The sequence below is a fragment of the Thamnophis elegans genome, chromosome Z (assembly GCF_009769535.1).
Source record: "Thamnophis elegans isolate rThaEle1 chromosome Z, rThaEle1.pri, whole genome shotgun sequence".
Lineage (NCBI taxonomy): Eukaryota > Metazoa > Chordata > Lepidosauria > Squamata > Colubridae > Thamnophis > Thamnophis elegans.
The window spans coordinates 87,501,268-87,523,791 of NC_045558.1; the positions used below are offsets into that span (position 1 = coordinate 87,501,268).

The 22,524-nt window shown below is 38.8% G+C and overlaps 2 protein-coding genes across 2 annotated transcripts in view; one reads left to right on the top strand and one right to left on the bottom strand.

The window, feature by feature from the left end:
* The window catches only part of CNTNAP1 (contactin associated protein 1), a 48,965-nt gene extending 39,685 nt beyond the window's left edge, over window positions 1-9,280 (bottom strand). Inside the window, exons 1-3 of the mRNA XM_032234573.1 lie at window positions 9,163-9,280; window positions 7,315-7,416; window positions 5,385-5,578 (exon numbers count right to left, since the gene is read on the bottom strand). Of these exons, the coding sequence (XP_032090464.1) occupies window positions 5,385-5,578; window positions 7,315-7,416; window positions 9,163-9,238 (372 nt within the window). The 5' untranslated portion in view covers window positions 9,239-9,280. The remainder of the gene's footprint in view (window positions 1-5,384; window positions 5,579-7,314; window positions 7,417-9,162) is intronic.
* Window positions 9,281-9,414: 134 nt separating this feature from the next.
* The window catches only part of CCR10 (C-C motif chemokine receptor 10), a 23,403-nt gene continuing 10,293 nt past the window's right edge, over window positions 9,415-22,524 (top strand). Inside the window, exon 1 of the mRNA XM_032235904.1 lies at window positions 9,415-9,483. Within this exon, the coding sequence (XP_032091795.1) occupies window positions 9,415-9,483 (69 nt within the window). The remainder of the gene's footprint in view (window positions 9,484-22,524) is intronic.

Below are 22,524 nucleotides of genomic sequence, written 5' to 3' on the forward strand. Positions count from 1 at the left end.
TGGAATTTCTATTACTATCTAGTTGCTCCAAAAGGAAATGTCTGCACTCCTTGAACTCTAGGAGAGAATTTCAGTTTTAAGGATTATATGTTCATCTATAGTTTTATTGAGGATTAACATGACCACAGATTGTTTGAAGCAACAGTTCTCTAGGATGAAATATAATCTTCATGCAAAATATCATCCAGGCAAAACATTTGTAGTAAAAGATGCTTAGTTTTTAAAAGAAGCAGATATGTTTTGTCCAGAGAAACAAACAATATTAAATTGTATATAAAATTATTATCCCTCACTCGGACCCAGCACTGATTTTTTTGCCTATCACAGGCAAAGCCTAGTTCTTGATGGTGTCCAAATTATTATCTCTACTGGGATATTATAATTACCAGAAAAAAATGTCATGAGGCCAGATCATTAAAACAGAGAGCATGCAACACTAGAGTTTTGATAGTCAAATCAAAGTTTTAAAATATTTGTAACTGGCCAAGATTTTTGCCAAAAAAATAATCCTCATTTGAAAAGAAAAAACCACTGACAATCACACATATGCCAAATAGATCCTAGATAACAAATGAAGCTGTTATTTATGAACTTAAAAGTCGTAGTTATTATACATTATGTTTCCAGGCATCTCAGTATTGCAAGTATAGACAATCTTACAATCTACATAATAATATCATCATCATCATAGCCATTTTCTGTCCACTGCAGGATAAAGACCTCTGTCACATGTTTCCAACCAATATGGTCCTGAGTTTCCTTTTGCCAATTGGGCCCACAATACTTGCTGATGTCATCAATCCATCTTGTTTTACATCTCTTTCCTGGATGCTTTTTATCAAGTGGGATCCAGTCTATGACTGCTTTGTCTACCTGCCATCAGTTCTTCTTGCTATGGAACCACCCACACAAGCCCCTTCACCTTGTTAAGGCCCTGATCATAGAAGGAGACACTATATATTGGCTATATAAATGTTTTAAATAAAATAAAATAAATTATAGCTATGATATGCTTTTAAAATACAGTAGCTAAATGGGAAAGTTTTGATAATCTCTTAACAAGTAGTACCCTACATGAAAAGCATTTGCAATTTGCAGTGAAGCATCATTTTACTCCCATTACAACCAACTCCCATTATCCACAATCTTCAAAGTTTCTTCTCTCACAGGAACATGCATTCTTAGTTCTATTCTGTAATAAAGCAAGGCCCATCCATGTCATAAGTGCAGCCTGCTACAACCAATGATTGACAGCTATAAATCTAAGTTATAACTTTTGAAAGAATGTATTACTAGACTGGTTTTAAGAAGCTCTATGTCAGGTCTTGCCAATTCCTGCCAGTTCTCACCATCAAAGGCTAGAGAGGGGAAGGTTGGACAAATGGTCAGTGTGTGTGTGATGGAAAATAGGGAGGAGGGAATGAAAGATGATGAAGACCAGAGAAGCCTGTAACTGACTTGTATCAGAGGCACCAAGGCCATGCATCCCAAGAAAGGAATGTGAATAGTCCACAACATCTCAGTATTCTCATAACATCTTGGTGAGCTCTGATTGGCGAAGCAGGGATTTGTCACAAAAGAAAGGGGAGAAGGGAACCTTTTCTGTATATTTTTCATGTGAGAAACTATAGAGTTAGCCTGACTTTACTGCAATCAACTTCCTTAATAAAAGAACTATTTGTTTCAACCTAATGGAGCTGAGAGTCTTTCTTTCCTAAGGGACCATATTGGGGCAGGTCTGATACTTTGTACAAAAACAATCCAATGGTTCCACTTCAGCAACAATCATGGAATGTTTAATTTGCAAAATTGTACCCAAAAACCCAAATGCAAATTAAATTAGATCAGAAGGATTTGTCATAATAGTAATTAAAAAGAACAGTAGCAAAAAAACCTATTGTGAAGACTAACACAAGTTCTATCAGGAGGACCAAAATAAATGTGCAATTTCAATTAAGTAACAGCCCTCACATTTATAGAAAAATCCAGAATGAACTGAGATACATTTGCCAACAGATCAAGTTAGCATCATCCAAAGAAGACAACATTTGATCTCCTGAATCAGATTAATATTCTGTTGGGTAATGCAAAGCTAATAATGGATCATGAGAAGCACTGAGACAGAAGAGAGAATGACAAGTGACACAGGAATGTAAACACAAGCAATGAAAGTTCCAATGTTAATATTACATGATAAAAATATCTGTGGAATAGATGACATTAGAAATGTGTGTACAATTTTAGTATCACCCAGGATATTGTCACTGTCTTCAACCTAGTGCTAACATGCCATATACAATAATTATATGAAGTATAAGCTTCCTTTTTCAGGATGATACACTGACTTTTAAATCAAAGAGTCAAATTTTACCCATTAAAAATAGGGCTATGGGTCCTCTAATGTTCCTAATATACTGAGAGAAGGAATATATATGCAAAAGGAAGGTTAAGCCAACCTTACAGTGACATTACCTCAGCCCATGTCTTTGCACCCTTCAGAGGAAGGGGAAAAATAATTTTGAAACTTGCAGTGTGACTAGGACTGAATGATGAAGCCTTAAAGATTTGTTTATAGATAAGATAGGGAAACAACAAAGCTTTGTATTTTTGGTGAAAATGATAAGCTATGATAGCAAGATTAAGAAACATGGCAAGACATTAATTTGTGGGACATCATTTCAAGGGATTTAAGATTAATATTTTTAATTTGTTGCTTCTACCATAGTAGTTCTTGATCCAATTAAATTTTCTTAAGTTTCAATAATGAAGTTTTTAAAAATTGTTTATAATGATTTTTCTCTATTTTTAGAAAAATATTGCAAGAATATTGTGTAAAGAATTATGAAATAGATTTACTAGTTTAAAGTATGCAGTTCTTGATTTACAAAACAGTCACTTAACAACCATTGTAGTTACAACAAAAATTTTAAAATGGTACTTAGATTCAAACATCCCCCCCAGTTACATGATTGCATTTTTAGGTGCTTAGCAACTGCCCACATTTTCAGCTATTGACAGCATCCCAAGCAGGGGTGAAATCCTCCCATATCATCCCGGTTCAGCCACACTGTTAGGGACAATTGTCCTTGGTTCTGCGAACCGGTAGTAAAAAAAAAAAAAAAAAAAAAGCTTCAGAGGATTGTGCAGCTCAGCTGTGAGCCGCGTGATCATCGGAAGCTTTTTTTCTGCTTTTAAAATGCTTTAAAAAGCTTTTTTAAAAGCTTCCAATGATGACGCAGCTCACAGCTAAGCTGCACAATCGTCAGAAGCTCTTTTTTTCACTTTTTAAAGCTTTTTTTCACTTTTTAAAGCTTTTTTTCACTTTTTAAAGCTTTTTTTCACTTTTTAAAGCTTTTTTTCACTTTTTAAAGCTTTTTTTCACTTGAACTGACAAGGAAAAAATGCTTTAAAAAGTGAAAAAAAAGTTGGCCACGCCTACCCAGTCACATGACACTCCACCACCAATCCACACCCACAGAACCAGGAGGGGGAGAAATTAGATTTCACCACTGATCCCAAGTCACATGATTATAATATATGTCTCTATTTTTTACTGGAAAAATGGCATTTAGCTCCAATTTATAGTAAAAAACACAAAACACAAGACAATGGGTTCACTTATCAACCCTATCACTCACTTAACTACTGTCACACAAAAAAGTCATAAATTTGGTCACAATCACATGTTGACCATCTTAATGAACACCATATGCGTAATTTGGGGTTCAGATCCTGTAATAAATCAATGACTACCAGTATATAATTATTGTTATAGTTATTTTTAGTACTTCTTAATGGGTTTTATTAAGATTAAAAGATGAAGTTTTATTATTTGTAACAGATAAAAAATGAGATATGTGATAAGGAAACACTTCCCCATTTTTCCTTTTTTTCCCTTTTGCAGTTTGCTTTGTTTTTTCTTGTTTATATTTTCCTTAGTTTGCATTAGATTTTTATCTAATTTTAATTAAATTTAATTTAGTTTAATTTAATTAATTAGTTGGATTAAATAAATAAATAATCTAATTTTCCATTTTAATCCAAAATATTTTGAAAACAAAATAAAACATGCAATCTCAATCCCAAAAAATTGTCTACTCTGTTCTGTGTGGCATTAAGCCAGATTCTATAATCTCATTCTGGAAACAGAAAGGCAGGTTACAGTCAGTCTGGTACAGCCATTTTATTGAATAGAACCTGGAAGGAGAGCATTAAACAAAATAAAAATGTTAAGCTTAACTGATTCAAATTATGTATCTTTTGATATACATATCAAGTGGTATGGATAGTGCTTCTTCCTCCAATTTGTTCCCATAACAGTCCTGAGAGAAAATTGGCTAATAAATATAGACTTCTGTGATGGAATCTCAACTTGAACCTGGGTCTCACTTATTTTACCTTTATAATCCAACCACAATATTACACTGTAGTGTAACTTGCTAGAAAAGCACTGGATTGATTATAAACTATAGCTCAGATTAACAGGCAGATTGAGTGACCTTTTTCTTGAATTAATTTTAAATGCTTGTACAATTTGCATGCCACTTTCTGCAAAAAATTTAAATTACACTACATGGTTCCCCAACTGACTAATTTTTGCACAGTCACTATGGGTGGCTTTTCTACTAATCTGGATTTATTGCATCCAGCCAGGCTGCATAAAAGAAATAAAGGGAATTGTAATCTCAAACATATGCAGGTTATTAGCTTTCACATCTTCAGGTAATGAAAAAACAACAACACATTTTATACAATTAACAAGATTGGCTATATACATTCTATCACAATATAATGTCTGCATGTTTCAAATTAAATTCATACCACATCAGAAACTAAATTTGACCCTTGTGCCACAGAAAGACCCAATGAGCCATCTTGGTAATTCTGGTTATAACAAAATTGCTAACATTTTTAAAAAGCAGAACAAAGCAAAATAGAAAAATGTTCTAACATTAAAAAGCATCTTAGTCTAAGTCTAGGAAGAAAACAAGACAGGGAAATGACACTCCCCAAAAAGCAGACAAACAAATAGCAGACACAATAAATAAAAGGTACAATATGTAAAAGATGTTTAAGAAAAGGATTAAAAGTAGGGTTACAAATATATGTGAAGATAAGAAATTAGAAGGGTATAAAAAATAAAAACATTACTGCTCCTGCGGCTTTAGTCCAATCCAGATTCATTTTCAGTCAAACATGATGGAATATCATTTTACCCTGGAATGCCACAGAATATCTCTGAAGGCAACCAGTTCATAACAGAATTACATCCCTGCTTGGAACAAATGATAAATAAATGCATATGTACAGGAATATCTGGAAGTTATACTGCATGCCACACCCCTTTCTCCATCTGAGGACAGAAGCCACAAATTCTCTCTTACCCAGTTGCCCCCCTGTTGGAAATAAGGCTTCCAATTGCTGGGATGATCACCATAGAGGACAATGTAGCGTGTCACCCAATTGTAGGTATTGAAGGTCCCCTGAGTAGCAATGGTTTTTATATGTGCTTTCCTTGTCAGATCAATCTGGAGCCATGGATGCTTGTCTTGAGGATCTGGTGACCAACCACCAGCACCTGTACAGCGTAATATAAATAGGGAGATACAGAAGAAACAGCTTGGAATAGAAATAGAGGAAGCTATATTCCTGATACAGTACATATATGCTGCCATTCAAAACTCTCTCTGCGTGTTTGTGCACTCTGAAGAATTACCCACCAACACAATATCCCTTACCTAGAAGAGCTCAGAGCAAACACGAAATTCTACTCCCCTGTTTAGCAGCACAAATAATGTATGAGAGACCAATGAAAATATATAATATATTGCTTTTATTTAAAAAAACAAAAACAAATAGTTGTGTCCATCCAATCCAGCAAGCCCCAATCTGGGGGATGGGGAAAAGTTTGGAAGGACCTTCCTGGATTTCTACCATGTGCCATGGAAGTATGGTGTATAGCTATGATGGCGAACCTATGACACGCATGCCAGAAGTGGCACTCAGAGCCCTCTCTGCTGGCATGCGTGCTGTCGCCCCAGGTCAGATCTCCATGGCGTTTCTTTCATGAGCTTCTGTTTCCCTGCGAACCACGAAACAGAAGCTCACGAAAAAAAGATCTTACCTTTTGCTGCACTGCCGGTGTTGGGATGCCCTGCCTCCCACCGGCCAGCTGGTCTTCAGGTCTCTGCTGCGCATGTGCATATGTCCGTGCATGTGCACGCACATGTCCATGCATGTGCATGTCCACACATTTCTGTGCATGCACACGTTTGCGCGCATGGGTGCACCTTTCAATTTGGGCATGTGCATGTGCACACAGTTTGGGCACTCGGTGTCTAAAAGGTTCGCCATCACTGGTGTATAGTGAAGTGCCAAAGTCATCATTATCCACAATGAATGACGTCAAAGACACCATTGTCTTAACCCCATCAGGTTCTGGAAAAGAGAGTCATGGCCACAAAGTGATTCAGTTCTTGTCTGGAGGCTCTGGGTCAATAGCAGGCAATCACAATGTAATGATTGATCAAGTATGCTGGTATCTTCTGCTTGACTGCTCCTGCTGTAAGCAACGCAACTAACCAAACCAGAGAACCTTCATCCATGGCTTGTTTTTCATTAATTCCAGACCATGATGCCAGGTTCACATCTCCTCACAAGGCAGATTTGCAAAAGATTTGTCCTTGGTTCCCAATTCAGGCTTTCTAGGAAAACAATGGAGCCAGTTTAGTATAGTGGTTAAGGCATCAGGCTAGAAACTGGAAGGTCATGAGTTCTAGTCCTGACTTAGACACAAAGCAAGCTGGGTGACCTTGGGTCAGTCACTCTCTCTCACCTCTAGGAAGGAGGCAATAACAAACCACTTCTAAAATCCTGACAAAAAAAGCAACAGGGATTTATACGGGCAGCTGCCAGGAGTCCACATTGATTTGAAGGCACACACAAAAAAAGAATAGCCATACATCTCAATCTAGACATAATGCTAAAAAAATTGTAATTCAGAGATGGAGGCTCCCTGATTTGTTTAGCTAGGCCCAATGTCAGAAGAAGCAAACAAAAGTAGCTAGGAAACAACTGCTAGGAAATTGTTTTTGGAAACCATCAATCCTAAAAAGCTATATTTTTGTCTTATTATCATGCTTCAGTAGCCCTATGTGGATTTTGACTTTTGCACATATATGTGTCATCATGCTCTGCTTGTGAACATCCTTTGAACTTTCTGAAATTTGTAATATGGAATTAATTTAGCTGTAGTTAAATGTTAAACTAGAGAGAATTGGGGGGGGGGGCAGGAATTCTGCCTGTTGAACTTACCATAAATCCGACCAAATGTAGCAGCACGGAAGATGCTAGAATGAGAGGATGCCCCGAGGTTCCAAACATAGAGAGGGCCAACCAATTCATAATCACAGCGACCTACAGAGGAAAGTGGGAAGAAGTCATCCTTCTAGCCAAGCCAGGAGCCAGCTAGGTTGGGAGTGGTGAAAAAAACAGGCTGTAGGCAAGATTGGGAAGTTAAAATCCCAGAAAGTGGCCCTGTGTTCCACTCCCATATTGCTGCCAAGAAAAATACATAAATGTGTCCATGCAATCAGTAGGTGTCAAGCTCAACTTGAAGGAGACTTCACTTTTTAGTCTGTCATTACATTGCATTAGGGTATAGATTTCCACAAGAAAAAAGCATGCTCCATATAATACTTTTTTGAAGAAATAAGTGGGAAGAAAACCAAAGTAATTTGGTGTAAAAGCAAGGGTTTTTGGCTGTCAGTCATGGTGAAACAACACAAATATAACAGTAGGCTGAAATTCCATTCGGCTATTCAGTACTGATGCTGTCCATCGCTCCCTCCCTCCCTCCCTCCCTTCTCTTCCCCTAGTTGTTTTTCCTTGTCCTCTCCCACTGCAGAGAGTGGCTGACACGCCCTTGCAGGCTCCGCTCTTGTGGGAGAGCAAAATGAGGAAATCTTTTCTCATCCCTCCCTCCTGCTCATCTATGAGACATCAGAACAAGTAGGCAGCAAGGTGTTATCAGGGAGAGAGAAAGAGAATAATGAGAGATGAACACATGTGAGGGGTTCAAGCAAAATGTACAGTAAATGAAGGACACAAGTAGGTGGCCATCTGATCCTTCTGCCACACTCTAAAAATTTGCTTGAACTGCGTAGAATCAAGTCCTCTTCTGCAAAAATGGACACAGAACTCTCCTTCTTCCATCAAATCCCTTGAAAGTGAAGTAATGCAAAGTCAACAGATGCTTGGTAAAGGGAAGAAAAGAAATGGTCCAATAATGTTTACCATTTTGCAGAATTTGGGGAAATGAGAAGAAGATGGAAAAGGGAAATTGCCACCCAAGGCTCAAGAATTGGCCTAATACTTCAAAAGATCCTTTGTAACCAATACTGATAAAGAATCTACAGCCCTCTTTACCAAACCAAGTTATTTTGGGATTAGTGCAGGTGATGGAAATTATAGCCCCAGGCATTTGACAGACGTTACTTGCTGCAAAAGGCCAGGAGTCGAATAGAAACTGATAAAAGGTGTGCCCCAACATTCCAGGGATGATTTTCAGGAGACCAGGGTCTTGCAAAAAGGGTCTTTATCTCTTGTAAAAGAAAAGGGAGAGTGAGGGCAAACTGATATAAAACCCTGGTCTCCTGCAGATCACCCCTGGAATGATTTAGGGCACACCGTTTATCAATTTTTATTGGCACAGGAGAGAACAAGGTGAAGAAGCAGCAATACTGAAAAAGCCTCCAGGCCTTTCCTAATATTTGACTAGAATGTATCAACCTCATTCCTGAGTCCCACTCGGTCAGCAATCAGGAATCCTCCCCCCATTTACCCGCCCCGAGATCAGGCTCCTTGCCGAACTCTTTGACAGAAGAGGGAGGAAGCCAGTCGTTCTTCAAGGGAAGCCTCAACCGTATTTCGGGTCCCTTCAGCAACCTAGCGGAACAAGGTCTTTGAGGAGCATCCCCCAGCTGGCGCAAAGGCAGCATCCCCACCTGCTTCAAATGCGCCGCAGTCACCCCTGCGCTAGGGAGAGACGCCCGAGGCTCGTACCCTTCCCCATCGCAACATTTCTTCCTCCCCGCCCGGCCCGACCCTTGCTACCGCCGCAATGCAGCTAAAAGCAGATGCGCCTTGTCCTGGGACACTCACGCTTGAACCAGCTGCAGTTGTAGAGATGAAGAGAAGCCGCGAAAAGCAGCACGAAAAACTGCCGGCTGCCACCCATGGTAAAAGCTGCAAAGCCGCACGACTTGCTCCGCTCTCAGACGCCCGGCCGCCTGGCCACTGGCCCACGTGTGCTCCGCCAGCCGCCGCCTGCTGCCCTGAGCAGCCAGACGCGCGCTCCACTGCGGTGGTGCGCCTGCGTATACCTACCAAGGGATACCTGGGGAAGTAGGCTAGATGGCGATCGAAGAGCAGTTTGCGGTGGCTCAGATGCTCTCTTCGTCAGCATTATCTTCGAACCAGCCTGTAAGGGCTTATTCATAATATTTATTTCATGTACCATTTTTCTCTACAAAATTAAACTTTTCCAGCGCCGGTGTAAGGCGCCGAGCTTAATGCTCTCCCAGTAAGTTGCAGTTTAACTGTCATCAGTCTAATCACTACAGTATTATATTTGGAAGCAGAGTATTATGTGGAAAACTGGAAACCTTCTATATATTTTTGCCTTGCCTTTCAGAGAATTGCTCAAGGTATATAGAGCCAGTTTGGTCTCGTGGTTAAGGCAGCAGGCTAGAAAGCAGGAGTCTACCAGGTCAAATCTCACCTTAGATGTCAAAAGTCAGCTGGGTGACTCTGGACCAGTCACACTCTCTTAGCCCAACCCACCTCACTGGATTGTTGTGGGAACAATATGAGGAGGCAGGTGTGTGCAAAATGTTCACCACCTTGAGTTTATTTGTAAAAATAATAAAGGTGGGGTACAAATTAAATTAATAAAATAAGTTGTGCGTCTGCCTCCCATTTGCCTCACAAGTCCTGCGGGAGAGAATGAGAATGACCTAAAATTACTTGGTGAACTTCTATGGATGCATTAGGAGTTGATGCCAGTACAAAAGCTCAACTATTATCTGGTGTACCTTTACCTGTCAACTTAACTCATTATTAATTCATTGAAAATGATAACATAAACATGGAACGTCCCTTCTGACATGAATAGTTTAAGCGAGAGAGTATTTCAAAAACTAACAAACCTTCAAAGCATTCCACCTGGGAATTTTGAAAACTTTATACTGATATCCCTTCATTATTTCACATGTAATTAATCATATTAGAGGAGATTATCTAAAAAGAAAGGTGGGGGAAATCATACGTAAATCATACCCTTAGTTATTCAATTAACTGATTCTTCTATCTATCCCGTTGCTGTTATTCTTTTCCATCATATTCCAGGCCTTATCCTTTATAATGAAATAAAATCCAAATCATAATGCGAATGTGTCACATTAATATTTACTTTTAAGAGGCCAATATTAATGGAGAAATATATTCTTCATAAATCCAAAGTGCTTTCTTATAGATTTCCTACAATGATCAAAACTTGTAGTCCTGGTCAATTCATTTGAATTTTTAGCATCTTTAATGTCTCTTACTTACTTATTCATTCATGACAAATACCCTTTCCATTTTATAGATAGAAAAAGCTATGTCCCAAAGGTGCTTTTCCAAAAGGCAACTGGACTTTCTTGTTTTTTTCTTTGAAAACATTTCACTTCTTATCCAAGAAGCTTCTTTGTTTCATTTCAGGAAAAAAGTCCAGTTGCCTTTTGGAAGGCACCTTTGGGAAAAACATGACCTGGATGATTGAAAATCTCCACAGTCAAACAAAGTCTATAAAGATGTTCTATCTGGCTGTGTACACTTGAGTCATCATGGTTTGTTGAGTTAACCCAATTTTCTAGGTTTATGCAACACAAAGGATCATTATTTAAATATAAATGTTCATGCAGCAGGCTAGATTTAAAATATGTTCGCTAGTGTTGAGTATGCCATGGAAGTCCAGTCATATTGATATACTAGTAACTTTCAAACATGATCCAAAAATGTACTCAGAAGTAAATGGCACTTACTTCTGAGTACATTTTTGGAACATGTTTGAAAGTTACTAGTATATCAAGTAAATGCCACTGAAATGGATTGGATTTACGACAATTGAAGGGATTGCAGCCTTCAGTTGGTTTTGCACACTGTGCTAAGCCATGTTTTGTTTACATGTGTGATCCAAATTGAAATTTATTCAATATAGGCAATCTTCAATTTACAATTTCCATTGTTAATCAAGGCAGTGTTAAGTGAGTTTTGCTCATTTTACAACCTTTTTGGCATAGCTGTTAAGCAAATCACTGCTGTTGTTAAGTGGATCATGTGGTCATTAAAAGAAGCTGACTTCCCCCATTGATTTTGCTTGTGGGAAACCATCTGGTAAGATTAAAATGGTGATCATATGTTTCCAGAACAGTAAAACTGTTATAAAAGCATGCCAGTTGCCAATGCCCAAATTTTGATCATGTGAACATGGGGATGTCACAATGGCTGTAAGTGTGAAAATCAGTCACTTTTTTCAGTGCCATTGTAACTTTGAACAATTACTAAATGAATAGTTATAAATTGAGAACTACCTGCAAACCACATTTATTGTGAATCACAGTAGACATTTATATCATGATAAACTAAAACTGAAAGTCTATATATGTGCAACATGTGAACCAGTGATGGGATAAAAAAAAATATTACTACCGGTTCTGTGAGCGTGTCTTGGTAGGCATGGTATGGTTTGGTGGGCATGGCTTGGTGGGTGTGGGTTGGTGAGCTTGGCAAGGGAAGGATTCTGCAAAATCTCCATTCCCCCGATTAGCTGGGACTCGGGAGGCAGAGAATAGATGGGGGCGGGGCCAGTCAGAGGTGGTATTTACCAGTTCTCCAAACTACTCAAAATTTCTCCTGCCAGTTCTCCAGAACTCACATTTTCCCTTCATCTTATCATCAGTCTTTTCTATCTGCAAATTGAAGAATTAGGACTTAAGCACATATTGTAGATGGATCGGTATTTCTTTTTTTTGACTGAGATAAAACTATACCAACTAGCGTGAGAAAAAGTGTTGGGTACCTAGAGGAGGGTAAATAGATGATGCCAGTGACATGCAGTCAGGGGAGGCAGGGGAGGCAGAGCCTCACCACTGTCATCATGAAAAGAAAAAAAATGTAAAAGGAAAAAGGCTGAGCTAGTTGCTGCCAGAGTCACAGTGGATGACTCTGCTTAGTGCTTAACTGTTTAAAAAAGCCTCTAAAAAGTGCCCTCTACAGGAGGAGGTGGGAGAACTACGTGCCTCATTTAGTCTGACTTTATGATCACTCGAGCAGAGTTAAGCAAGGGTTAAAAGCCGAAAAATTCCTTAAGTAGATGAGGCATGTGGTTCTCTTGCCTCCTCCTGTAGAGGGCGGTTTTTAAGAGGCTTTTTTAAACAGTTAAGCAGAGTCATCCATTGGGGACTCTGGCAGCAGCTAACCCAGCCTGACCTCAGCAGCTTTTGCCTTTTGCCTTTTATATTTTTACATTTTCATGATGGCAGGCAAGAGCAGAGTTGAAATCCTCTGTGATTGTGAAACAGCTGGAAAAGATATATGGGTCGAAGTGAGGGGGAGGAATTCAAAATTAATGTAATTTGTAAGCAATTGTAAATAATTTGTGTGTGTGTGTGTGTGTGTGTGTGTGTGTGCATATACGTGTGTTTGTTTCTTCACTCAAACAAACTCTCAATTTGAGAGAGAGTTTGTTTGAGAAGAGAGGGAAGGGGGTAGGAGAGGCAGGGGGGCAGCCCGCCAGCTTTCTTTCTCTGTGTCAGGGCACCCTGCCAGCAGAGGCGGGTTGTTTACCTGCCTCTGCTGGCGGGCGGCCGCTTTCTTTGTTTTGCAGCAAAAGAAAGAAAGCGGCTTTTTCCCACCCCGCCACTATGTCTGACATAGAGGCAGGGCGAGCAAAAGCCACGTTCTTTCTTTTTGCCCACCCCGCTGCTATGTCCAACATAGAGGCATCCCGCCTCTATGTCGGACATAACGGCGGGGCGGGCAAAAGCCGCTTTCTTTCTTTTGTGCCTCACCAGCCATAAACCTCACCGCACGTCACTGGATAATGCATAAGTGACTCAAGATTGGAGAGACAAGCAATTCTTGACAGAAAGATAGTGAAAGGAAGGAAAAGACATCGTGCAATTATAATTGGCTTTCGCTGTTGTCTGCCTTTGTAAATTAATTTTAAGCAGAGAATAGAGAACAGCCTCGAGTTTTCTGTGCAATATTGTACCCTGCGACATAGAGTTAGATATTCAAAAGTTACTTATCAAATTAGAATATCTACAGTATGTTATTAAGAATTATGTCTGAGTTGCTGACCCTAGAGCTGGGATGGCAAACCGCAGGTGGTACACAGTGCCCTCTCTGTGGGCACGCAAGCCATCGCCCCAGTTCAGTTCTGCTGTGCATGCACGCACACATCCTGCCGGCCAGCTGGTCGCACATGCAAGGCACATGCAGGAGGGCATGCATGCATGTGAGGGGGCAGGACACGTGCAAGGGTGCAAGCATGTGCAGAGGTGAGGCACATGCGCATACACAGGTGGGCAGGGTGCATGCGGTGGGGAGTCATGGTGCATGCATGGGCCTGCATGCACATTGCATTTTGGCAGTTCGCACGTGCTTTGGGCACTCGGTCCAAAAAAAAGGTTAGCCATCACTGCCCCAGAGTTTACACTATTCCTCCAACTTACAGAAGAATATTGGTTCCCGAAGGCCAAAGGATTTATGGAAGTTAAGTGGTAAGTAAGCAGGATGGCCAAAATTGAACCTGGACTTTATGATAAAGGAAGCATGTACTGTAGTAAATGTGGCGAAAATCTATTTTAAAACCTTCAAACACAAAACAAGTTAAAGAAAACGGATGACATGTTAATCTAAGTAATGGGCAAGAAAAAGGGTGAATCAAATGCTAAGGATCACAGGGGTGGAGTTCCAATCAAGCGCAGGGGCCAAGCCCTCTCTATCCCTTCATCTTTTGTTGGCTGGAACTTTAGCTAAGTCAGATTGAAGCACCAGCCAGCATCAGGGCAGAATTAATTAGTGCAATAGCACATTAGGGTCAGTGAAGCTAGTTGCAGTATAGATTATTTTAATTTAATGTGTTATTGTTTTTTAATAGTTTTATTGTTATATTATAATTGCAGTATAGATTGTGCTTTATTTTTAATGGACTAAGAGCTTAGTCATGTAAGTTTATTCAGAGATGAGTGCTTCTCATATAAGATCCTGGGCTGGAGGGAACAGCAGATGGAGATCAACCCCTCCAGAAAAGTGTTTTTCAGCCCTTTTTCCTTTTTTGCCTCTTCAATTTTCTTCTATGCCTTTGACTTTGCTACCTAAAATAAAGGCCTAACACTTTTCACAAAGCAGCACAAAGGCAAAACAGCCTTTCCCAAGAATCTAGCCCTTGGCATATCCTGCCAGATTTGGCTATCCAGAAAAGTGGAATTGCTCCAGCATTGTAATCCTCTGAAGTCTGCTACCGGTTCGGTGAGTCTGCTACCTAGGGCGCACTTTGTGTATGCATGCCTGAGGTGCACCCGCACAGCACTAAAAAGGAACATTTTGAAGCCTTTGAGTCTGCAAAGGTAAGTAGAACAGCGAGGAAGCGAAATCCATTGTGCCACGTGATTTAGATTAGTTAGAAAGCAGGAAATCCAACGATTCTAGCAAATATAAATTGTGCATCACAGTTGATTATTGACTAGCTGATTGTCAGAAATACCGGTTCGCCTGAACCGGTAGTACTTTTTACTACCGGTTCAGGTGAATCAGTCCAAACTAGTCCACACTGCTAGCATTTCACCCCTGGATTGTTCCTTCCTTATTCCTTTCCTAGTAAACCAATTTCAAAGAGTGGATTTCTCTGGAGTAAGGTAGCTAGGTAGACCCAGACTTAGTCTGCTTTTCCCAGGAGGTGTGGACAGAGTACAACAATGTCATGGGGGAAAGCTGGTATAGGGTTTCTTGCCTGAGCTGGGGGGGTTCAACTAGAAGACCTCCAACGTCCCTTCCAACGCTGTTATTCTGAATCATTGATGCCCAAGACACTATATCATATGCAAACTTAAATCGTGCCTCATTTTATGGCAGCAGGGACAGGGTGGATTAGACTGTTACGGAGAACAGCAGTTGATACCAACTCAAGCTAACTGAAGTTTTTTTTAATCTGTTAATTTATTTGAAGTTAGAAAGTTCAGCGGAATCCCTCCTATTCTCAAACTTAAGTGAAAAAGAAAAATACAAAGAATCATAATCAGATTTATAGCATTTTCTTTCCTAAAATCTGATGAATGATGAACATTTATAACAGAGTTACAGAAGTAATCATCTACATTATATATTTTCAAGGGGAGATAAAACATAGAATGCCAACCCTTAAAATGTGAGGACATGAAGATTAGAATGTTTGACCCAAGGGAAAATTTCAACAAAATCCAACTTCAGTTGCCTGAGAACTTGGAAACTAGAGAGTGACAGGTAATGGAGGATAGAGAATAAGCTGCAGAAGCTTGAATTGAAACAAAAATGTGCAGCTTGACCAGCAGAGAGAAAACACATTGCTGCAAGGGAAGACCACCATGGATCTTATGAAAGGAAAGCTGTCCAAAGAAACATGTGGATAGAAAAAAAGATTGGCTGCATTTCAGTTTCTTCCTTTAATACAGCACAAAGATAAGAAGGCCTACATAGCCAACTCTGAATAAACATGTTGGGGACATAACATTTCCCCAGAGCAATATGCGAACTGCACCTGAAATTGGCATCAGCCATGGAAATTAGAGCTATTAGCCAGCATAAGATGACAATATCGACTGAGCCATAGAAAGTAAAAATAACTCTTAAAACGTCAGAATACTAGATAGTAAGGAAGTCTTCAAAGAAGAAGCCATTTGAAATAAGAAATAAATATCTACCATAAACATTTCAAAATGTTTTAACAGTAGCTATACAAATTAAATTAACTTCAGCATTTCCATATCAACAAGAAGGTTAGGATTAGGGTTAGGGTTAGGGTTAGGGTTGATGGTATCTTGCAAATCTTGCATACTGCTGCCAAACTTGGCCAACAGTTAAAAGGAGTTGCCATCAGTCGATAGCATTGGGTTGAGCAATCTGACATCCTAGTCAGAGGTAGAAAATAAGAAAATATAAAACTGACAATATAGAAAAAAATATGTTAAATTGACTCAACTTAGCCATTACTACAGGGAGTACTAATATACCGTTATTGCATCTTTCTTCTAATAAAGCTGAGGGAAGAGCACCATCTTGAGCTAAAGTAAAGGCTTTTCTCTAGGTCAGGACTGTTAGGTTTATAAGATGCATACTGCTTCAAAAGTGATTATCATGTTTATTCATGTCAGAATAAAGCATCACAATTCAAGTAAGACATACCATATGACATAAAATTTAAAATATAAAACACAAGATTAAAATAATGTACAACTTAAACAGATCTTGCCCAGAAACTAGCAATATTGTGTTCTGTTGTGCTGCCATGGTCCTCTACTGTACACAGATCAGGACACAAAGTACAGGTATACAGATGTGGTGTTGTCTGCAGGTCACCACAATCAGAAAATAGAGAATAGATTGCAACTAAATCAGGCAAGCATAAATCATCCCCAGGAGCTTTTTCTGATCTCAGATGAGAAATCAGACCCATAATTTTAGAAGCTTTCACTGTTGGTCATTGAGGGAGAACCTTCATATTTTAATTGATTTGATGTATCATTTAAAAGATCATCCTGATTCTCTAAATGGAAATCTACCTGAGTAAACCATTACATTTCAAGAAATTTAGACAGTGAAAGAGTTAAAACCAAGTGGTGACCTGGTAATCCAAGTAATGGATGGAAAAAAATAGAAGCTCAAGAAAATCAAATCCTGAGGAGTCATTCAGGACAGTAGGCTTCCCCTGCCAGATGGAATTTTACAAGGAGTTAGGTCCTGTTTTTTTGGCATTTGTTTATCTTTTCCAAGATTGTCTGGAAATCACATACTGTAAAAGTAAAGCCTCCAATACTGAGGGTTCAGTTGATTTTGGGGAGGGAGAGGTCCATCTATGTCCCCCCCTATCAATCTTTCTTTCCTTCCAAGCTATAAAAAGATAGGAACATCTTTGAATCAAACTTTATTTCTTATCACTGCATCCATGAAATCATCTTTGATATGGTTATGGCAGTTATTATTTTCCTTTCCCATCCTCTCCTAATTAACAGTTCTGAAAACCATGGGAGAAGTTCAACAGGGACATAACATATCTTCTAAGATCAGCCCACTTCAGCGAGTCCTGCCATCTACAAATATTACGTTCAGATTTAACCTGATAAAATTAATTTGATGCAAATTCAAATCCTAGTTCAGTTTTCAAGAATAAAACCCATAATGAAAGGACACTTCCTTCCACACAATTCCTACTATAGACCAATAATTGCAGAAGTTGATGGAGTTGGCTGAAATGGCAAAAATGACTACTTTGTTTAAATAGAAGTACTTTTGTTTCCACTTGGAGACGGCTTCAGAACTTCATGCTGGAACTGGAAAAGAATGAAACTTTGATTTTGGGTTTTACCAAGTAGATTGATAGATCTTTACAGAAATTGCTGATTCATATTATTACAAAAAAGCAAAAAGTTGTGATTTGATGTTAACGCCTTATTTTCCTGCAACAGAGAGTTGGAATTCAATGTTTCTTTTTCTTGTCTTTTTCTTATCTTTCTCACTTCTCCTTACTTCTCCTTCTCCTTACATTTATCCTCCCTTTTCTTCCTCATCTCCTTCCCACTTCTTTTCTATTTACTTTTGTATTTTGTATTTTACTATATCTTATAACTCAATAAAAATGTTAAACCAAAAAAAAAAAAGAATAAAATCCATAAGAATGATTCTGGGAAGGCGTGTTCAAAAGTGACAAAGAATTTGCTCTGCAAAACGGAATCCTGAAACAAAAGACTAAATCCCACAGGGTGTTAAACCAAAGCTTGTTTCATCATATTTTTGAGTAAACTGCAATTGACTAAATTTTGAAAATACATTATGCCAAAAATAGACAAACTACATTTTCATGTAAATTGAAAATTTTGCTATGTTCTCTACCAGGCTCTATATGATTAGACTTTTTTTTCTTTCCTTGGCAACATTTGGTGGAGCAGATTCATTATCAAGACCATAGTGAAATATGAAATAACATTTATTCCAAATATTTGGGATCCTTTCAAATGCATTAAAATTCATATGTTTTAGAACATTCTTTTCATTCCAGTACAAAATGAAAGGTTGTCTCTAAGGAGTCATTTGGAATGGAGCACTTTTGCCTGAATGTTTCCCAGGAAATCAGTGGACCAAAGAAAAGACTTCCCCATATATTTTACTTCTAGATGTATTAAATTCCATGCATAGGTAGCCAGCCAGTGCTATAAAATGTCTAAAAGGTTCTATGAAAATGATTTATTCTGAAGAATGGGGGAGAAAGAGAATGGGAACACTTTGTCTTTGAAACACCACATGCTCTCATTCCCAACTCTTAACTTTTTCATACCAAAAAACACACAAAAAATGGACTCATTTGGTCCAGTTGGTGTCATCAAGTTGCCAGTTGAATTGTTATGACTCCCTGATATGCTCCCAAGTCCTAACCCCTCGATTCTTGCCCAGCCATGCTGTGGGTACAGAAAATCTTATCTACTTACTGATAAGTAGATTGTAAGTAGATTTCTTGACATCTTAGAGCAGGGAAAATTATAGTCATGATGTTACTGTGCCCATCATGTGCTTTAAGAAAGTAATGACTGATAGGTTCTGGCATTAGTTATTCAACAGAATCATAGTTTCAGCTTATTCTCATTTTGTAATGTATGCTACTTGTCCCAGAAGTAGTTTCTTCTGTGAAGGTTTTTAAAGGAAATTCTACTGAGATTAGAAACTCCTTACATAAGACAGCAGAAAGATGTATTGTATTCAGAGAACATATATCCTTTTTTGAAATGTACAGAGATATTTCAAAAATCCCTATATTCAAGAAGTACAGTGGAATGGTCACTGGATACTTATCAAATCCACAAGGCAAAATCTGCTTCACACAGAAATTTGCAAGTAAGGAAAGTTACTTTATAAGAACTGGGTAATCTAATCAGTGACAAATCCTGGTTCACTCTTGATTGATTGATTGATTGATTGATTATATGCCATCAATTGTTAGGTCTAACATATTACTTAACTGCTTTTTTAAAAATCTAAACTTGAGGAGAACAATTCCCACAGTTAAAAATACTGTTCAGCCTTAGTTGGTCCTCTCTTATTTTTTATATTTCTTAGTTTAGATTTATGGAATAGTGTCTTACGTCACCAAAGTTCCTTACATTAGTGTCTAGTTTTGTTGAATCTGGGGCTGAAGAGTGAGGATTCATGCTGAGACAAGGGAGCAGTCCCTCAATATCCTGGTACTGTATGCGTTTCTGCCTTCTATAATGATAGAACAAGCCTGAACAAACCTTTTACTTAAAAAAAATGAGAAACTAGTTAGGGCTACTGTATCTCTATCCAAAAAAATCCACACGAGTCTAGATGGCAGCAAAGCAAAACAGAAAAAAACTTCATTTAGAGTTCATCTGATTTTTATAGCCCAGAAGTGGCGAACTTAAATTAGTTAGTTAACTATTTCATCCAGCACAGAGAGATTAAAAATAGTTCAGTATTATTCTTGCAACTGAAACAGAATATAAGATATTGTAGGTCCTTTAGCCCAACCACCTGTTCATACAGGAGACCTTATACCATTTCAGACAAACGGCTGTTTAATCTCTTAAAACATCTTTTTGTATCATGTTTACCAGAATTGATGCACTAATCCAAGTGTGGTCCTACCAAATCAGTATATGGCAGTACTAATACTTATTATCTTCATACTATTTCTCTGTTGATGCAGTTTAGGACTGCACTGACTTTTCTGGAAGTTGCAGAATACTCCCGGCTCATATATAAGTGATTCTCCACTACGACTCCTAGATCCCTCTCACAGATACTACTGTTGACCCAGCTACCACCTATTCTATACTTATGCATTTGGTTTTTCTTGCTTTTCTTGTCATTGAATTGCATTTTGTTGGATAAGACCTGGTGTTCAAGTCTGTCGAGATCTTTCTGGATCTTGAGCCTATCTTCTAAAGTGTTGGCCTTTCTTCCTAGTTTGATGTCAACTGCAAATTTGATGAGTTCCCCTTCTATCCCCTCATTTAAATCATGAGAAAGAACCCTAAGATACTCTACTGCATATGTGGAGATAGAATGGTAGAAAGAACCCTAAAGTACTCCACTGCATACTTCCCTCTATGTAGACGTAATTCCATTAAGGACTGTATCTTGAGTGTGTTTCATCAGGTAGTCAGCCAGAAACATATCAGTTACTTCTATTTGTTGCTCTTAGGTGCAGCGACTCAAAGTTTATATTGATATGTATCAGGAAATACAACACTCCAACATATTAATCAGTATCAGCAAATAGGTTTTCTTGAAGGTGTCTTCACTTTATTTGTTCACTTGCCAAGTGACTTTGAGGATCCTGTGCATTGTTGTGTGGGTTAACTGATAGACTTTGAGGGTGAAAGTGAGAATAAAAAGTTCCAGGTGTTGTTAGATGAAACCAAATGTTGTTAGTAAAATAATAACTTTATTTAAAAGTCCGTTACTGAAGCTCCCACTACCAAAGAGTAGTGCTTCAGTTGTTGAATGTTAACCAGCTTTGAAATTGCTAAAGAGATAAGAACCATACCAGGAAATGCCATATTACACATTGGCAATCAGTGTGAATTCACATAGTAAATTAATCCATAACCATTGACTATTGAAGAATCTAGTGTAGGTGAGTGTATATACTAGGCTAGACTATAATTTTGATTTACAGGCCATAGTTGGCGGCATTCCATTGATAGTATTTTTAATGTACTGTTGTCCTTCAGCCTAAGAGGTGATACAAATTAAATCGTCATATGATTATAATTGCCAATCTGTAGTTCTCATCAACAATGGCTTAGTGAGTGAGTAGCATGAATACTGTGATTTACTATTGTTATGGGGCAAAAAATGGTAGAGATATATATGGATTTCTCTGACAGTAGCAAGAACATCTACCAGCTGCTCTTGTTACATGGGCTAACATCAATGCAAATTCAGTTAATGACTAAAGTAGTGGATTTAGATATCTTCAAAACCTAATTGGAGGGTGAGGAATCCTAGTACAATAAAAGCCAAAAAGGGTCTCCTCTCCTGTTTTAACAGGAGGCCCTTATTTACCCTTAGATCTATGATGGCAAACTCATGGCACATGTGCCAGAGGTTGCATGCAGAGCCCTCTTTGTGGGCATGCGTAGCATCGGCAGCTGCTCTTCTGGTTTCCGGCAAGTGCATGCATGTTGCACATGCCGGAGCACCAGAAACCAAAAAGCCAAATAGCCAGTGTATATGCACATGCCAGCCACTTGTTCTTCCAGTTTCCAGCACTCCAGCACACGAAGACCAGCTGGCTGGTGCACTTGTGCACGCCGGAAACTCAAAGACCAGGTGGCCGGTGTGTGGGCATCTGGTTTTAGGTTTCCAGTGCCCGTACATACCAGTTTGGCCACTCAGTGCCGAAAAGGTTTGCCATCATTGCCCTAGATCAGTGTTTCTCAACCTTAGCAACTTGAAGATGTCCGGACTTCAACTCCCAGAATTCCCCAGCCAGCGAATGCTGGCTGGGGAATTCTGGGAGTTGAAGTCCGGACATCTTCAAGTTGCCAAGGTTGAGAAATACTGTCCTAGATCCTCTGCAGTGCCTGATCCATGTTGGTGGGTGATATAGAATCTAGACCCTCTGTCATCCTACTTCCTTGTATCAGGACCTAGGAGGGAGTCCTAATAGAGCAGAAGAAGCTTCATCTTGTCCCAAAATCATCCAGTTTCCATGACAGTTGGATATTGTCCCTCACCTTCAAGACAAAAAAAATTAAACACAGGAGGGTTTTTGTTGTTGTTACGTAATGTCGAAAACAGGTGAACATTACCTACCTTCTTTTTCTTCTCCAAAAAATATGGCACAAAACATTTAGTTTGTAAAGCTAAACTGAACTATTCATGGAGCCAAAAAAGGGGAAGATATTCCAGGATGATACATGCTGAAATCCAAAAACGTATTAAGACTAAAGCCAAATTGATTTTTCAGCTGAGATGAAGAATAAAGCCATGTTCTCGTCCCCACCCTCTTTTAATTTATTAATGAGGAAATGACTCTAATTTTACTTTTAAAAAAATAAAAGCTTGGTTCATGCAGACTAGAAGAGATTGGAAATGAAATCCTAAGAAATAGGCCTTACATTTATTCCTCCTCACTCTAGAAGCTGGGAAAATATGTGGTGCTTCTTCACTGCCATTACCTCTTTCATGCTGCATATTGCTATA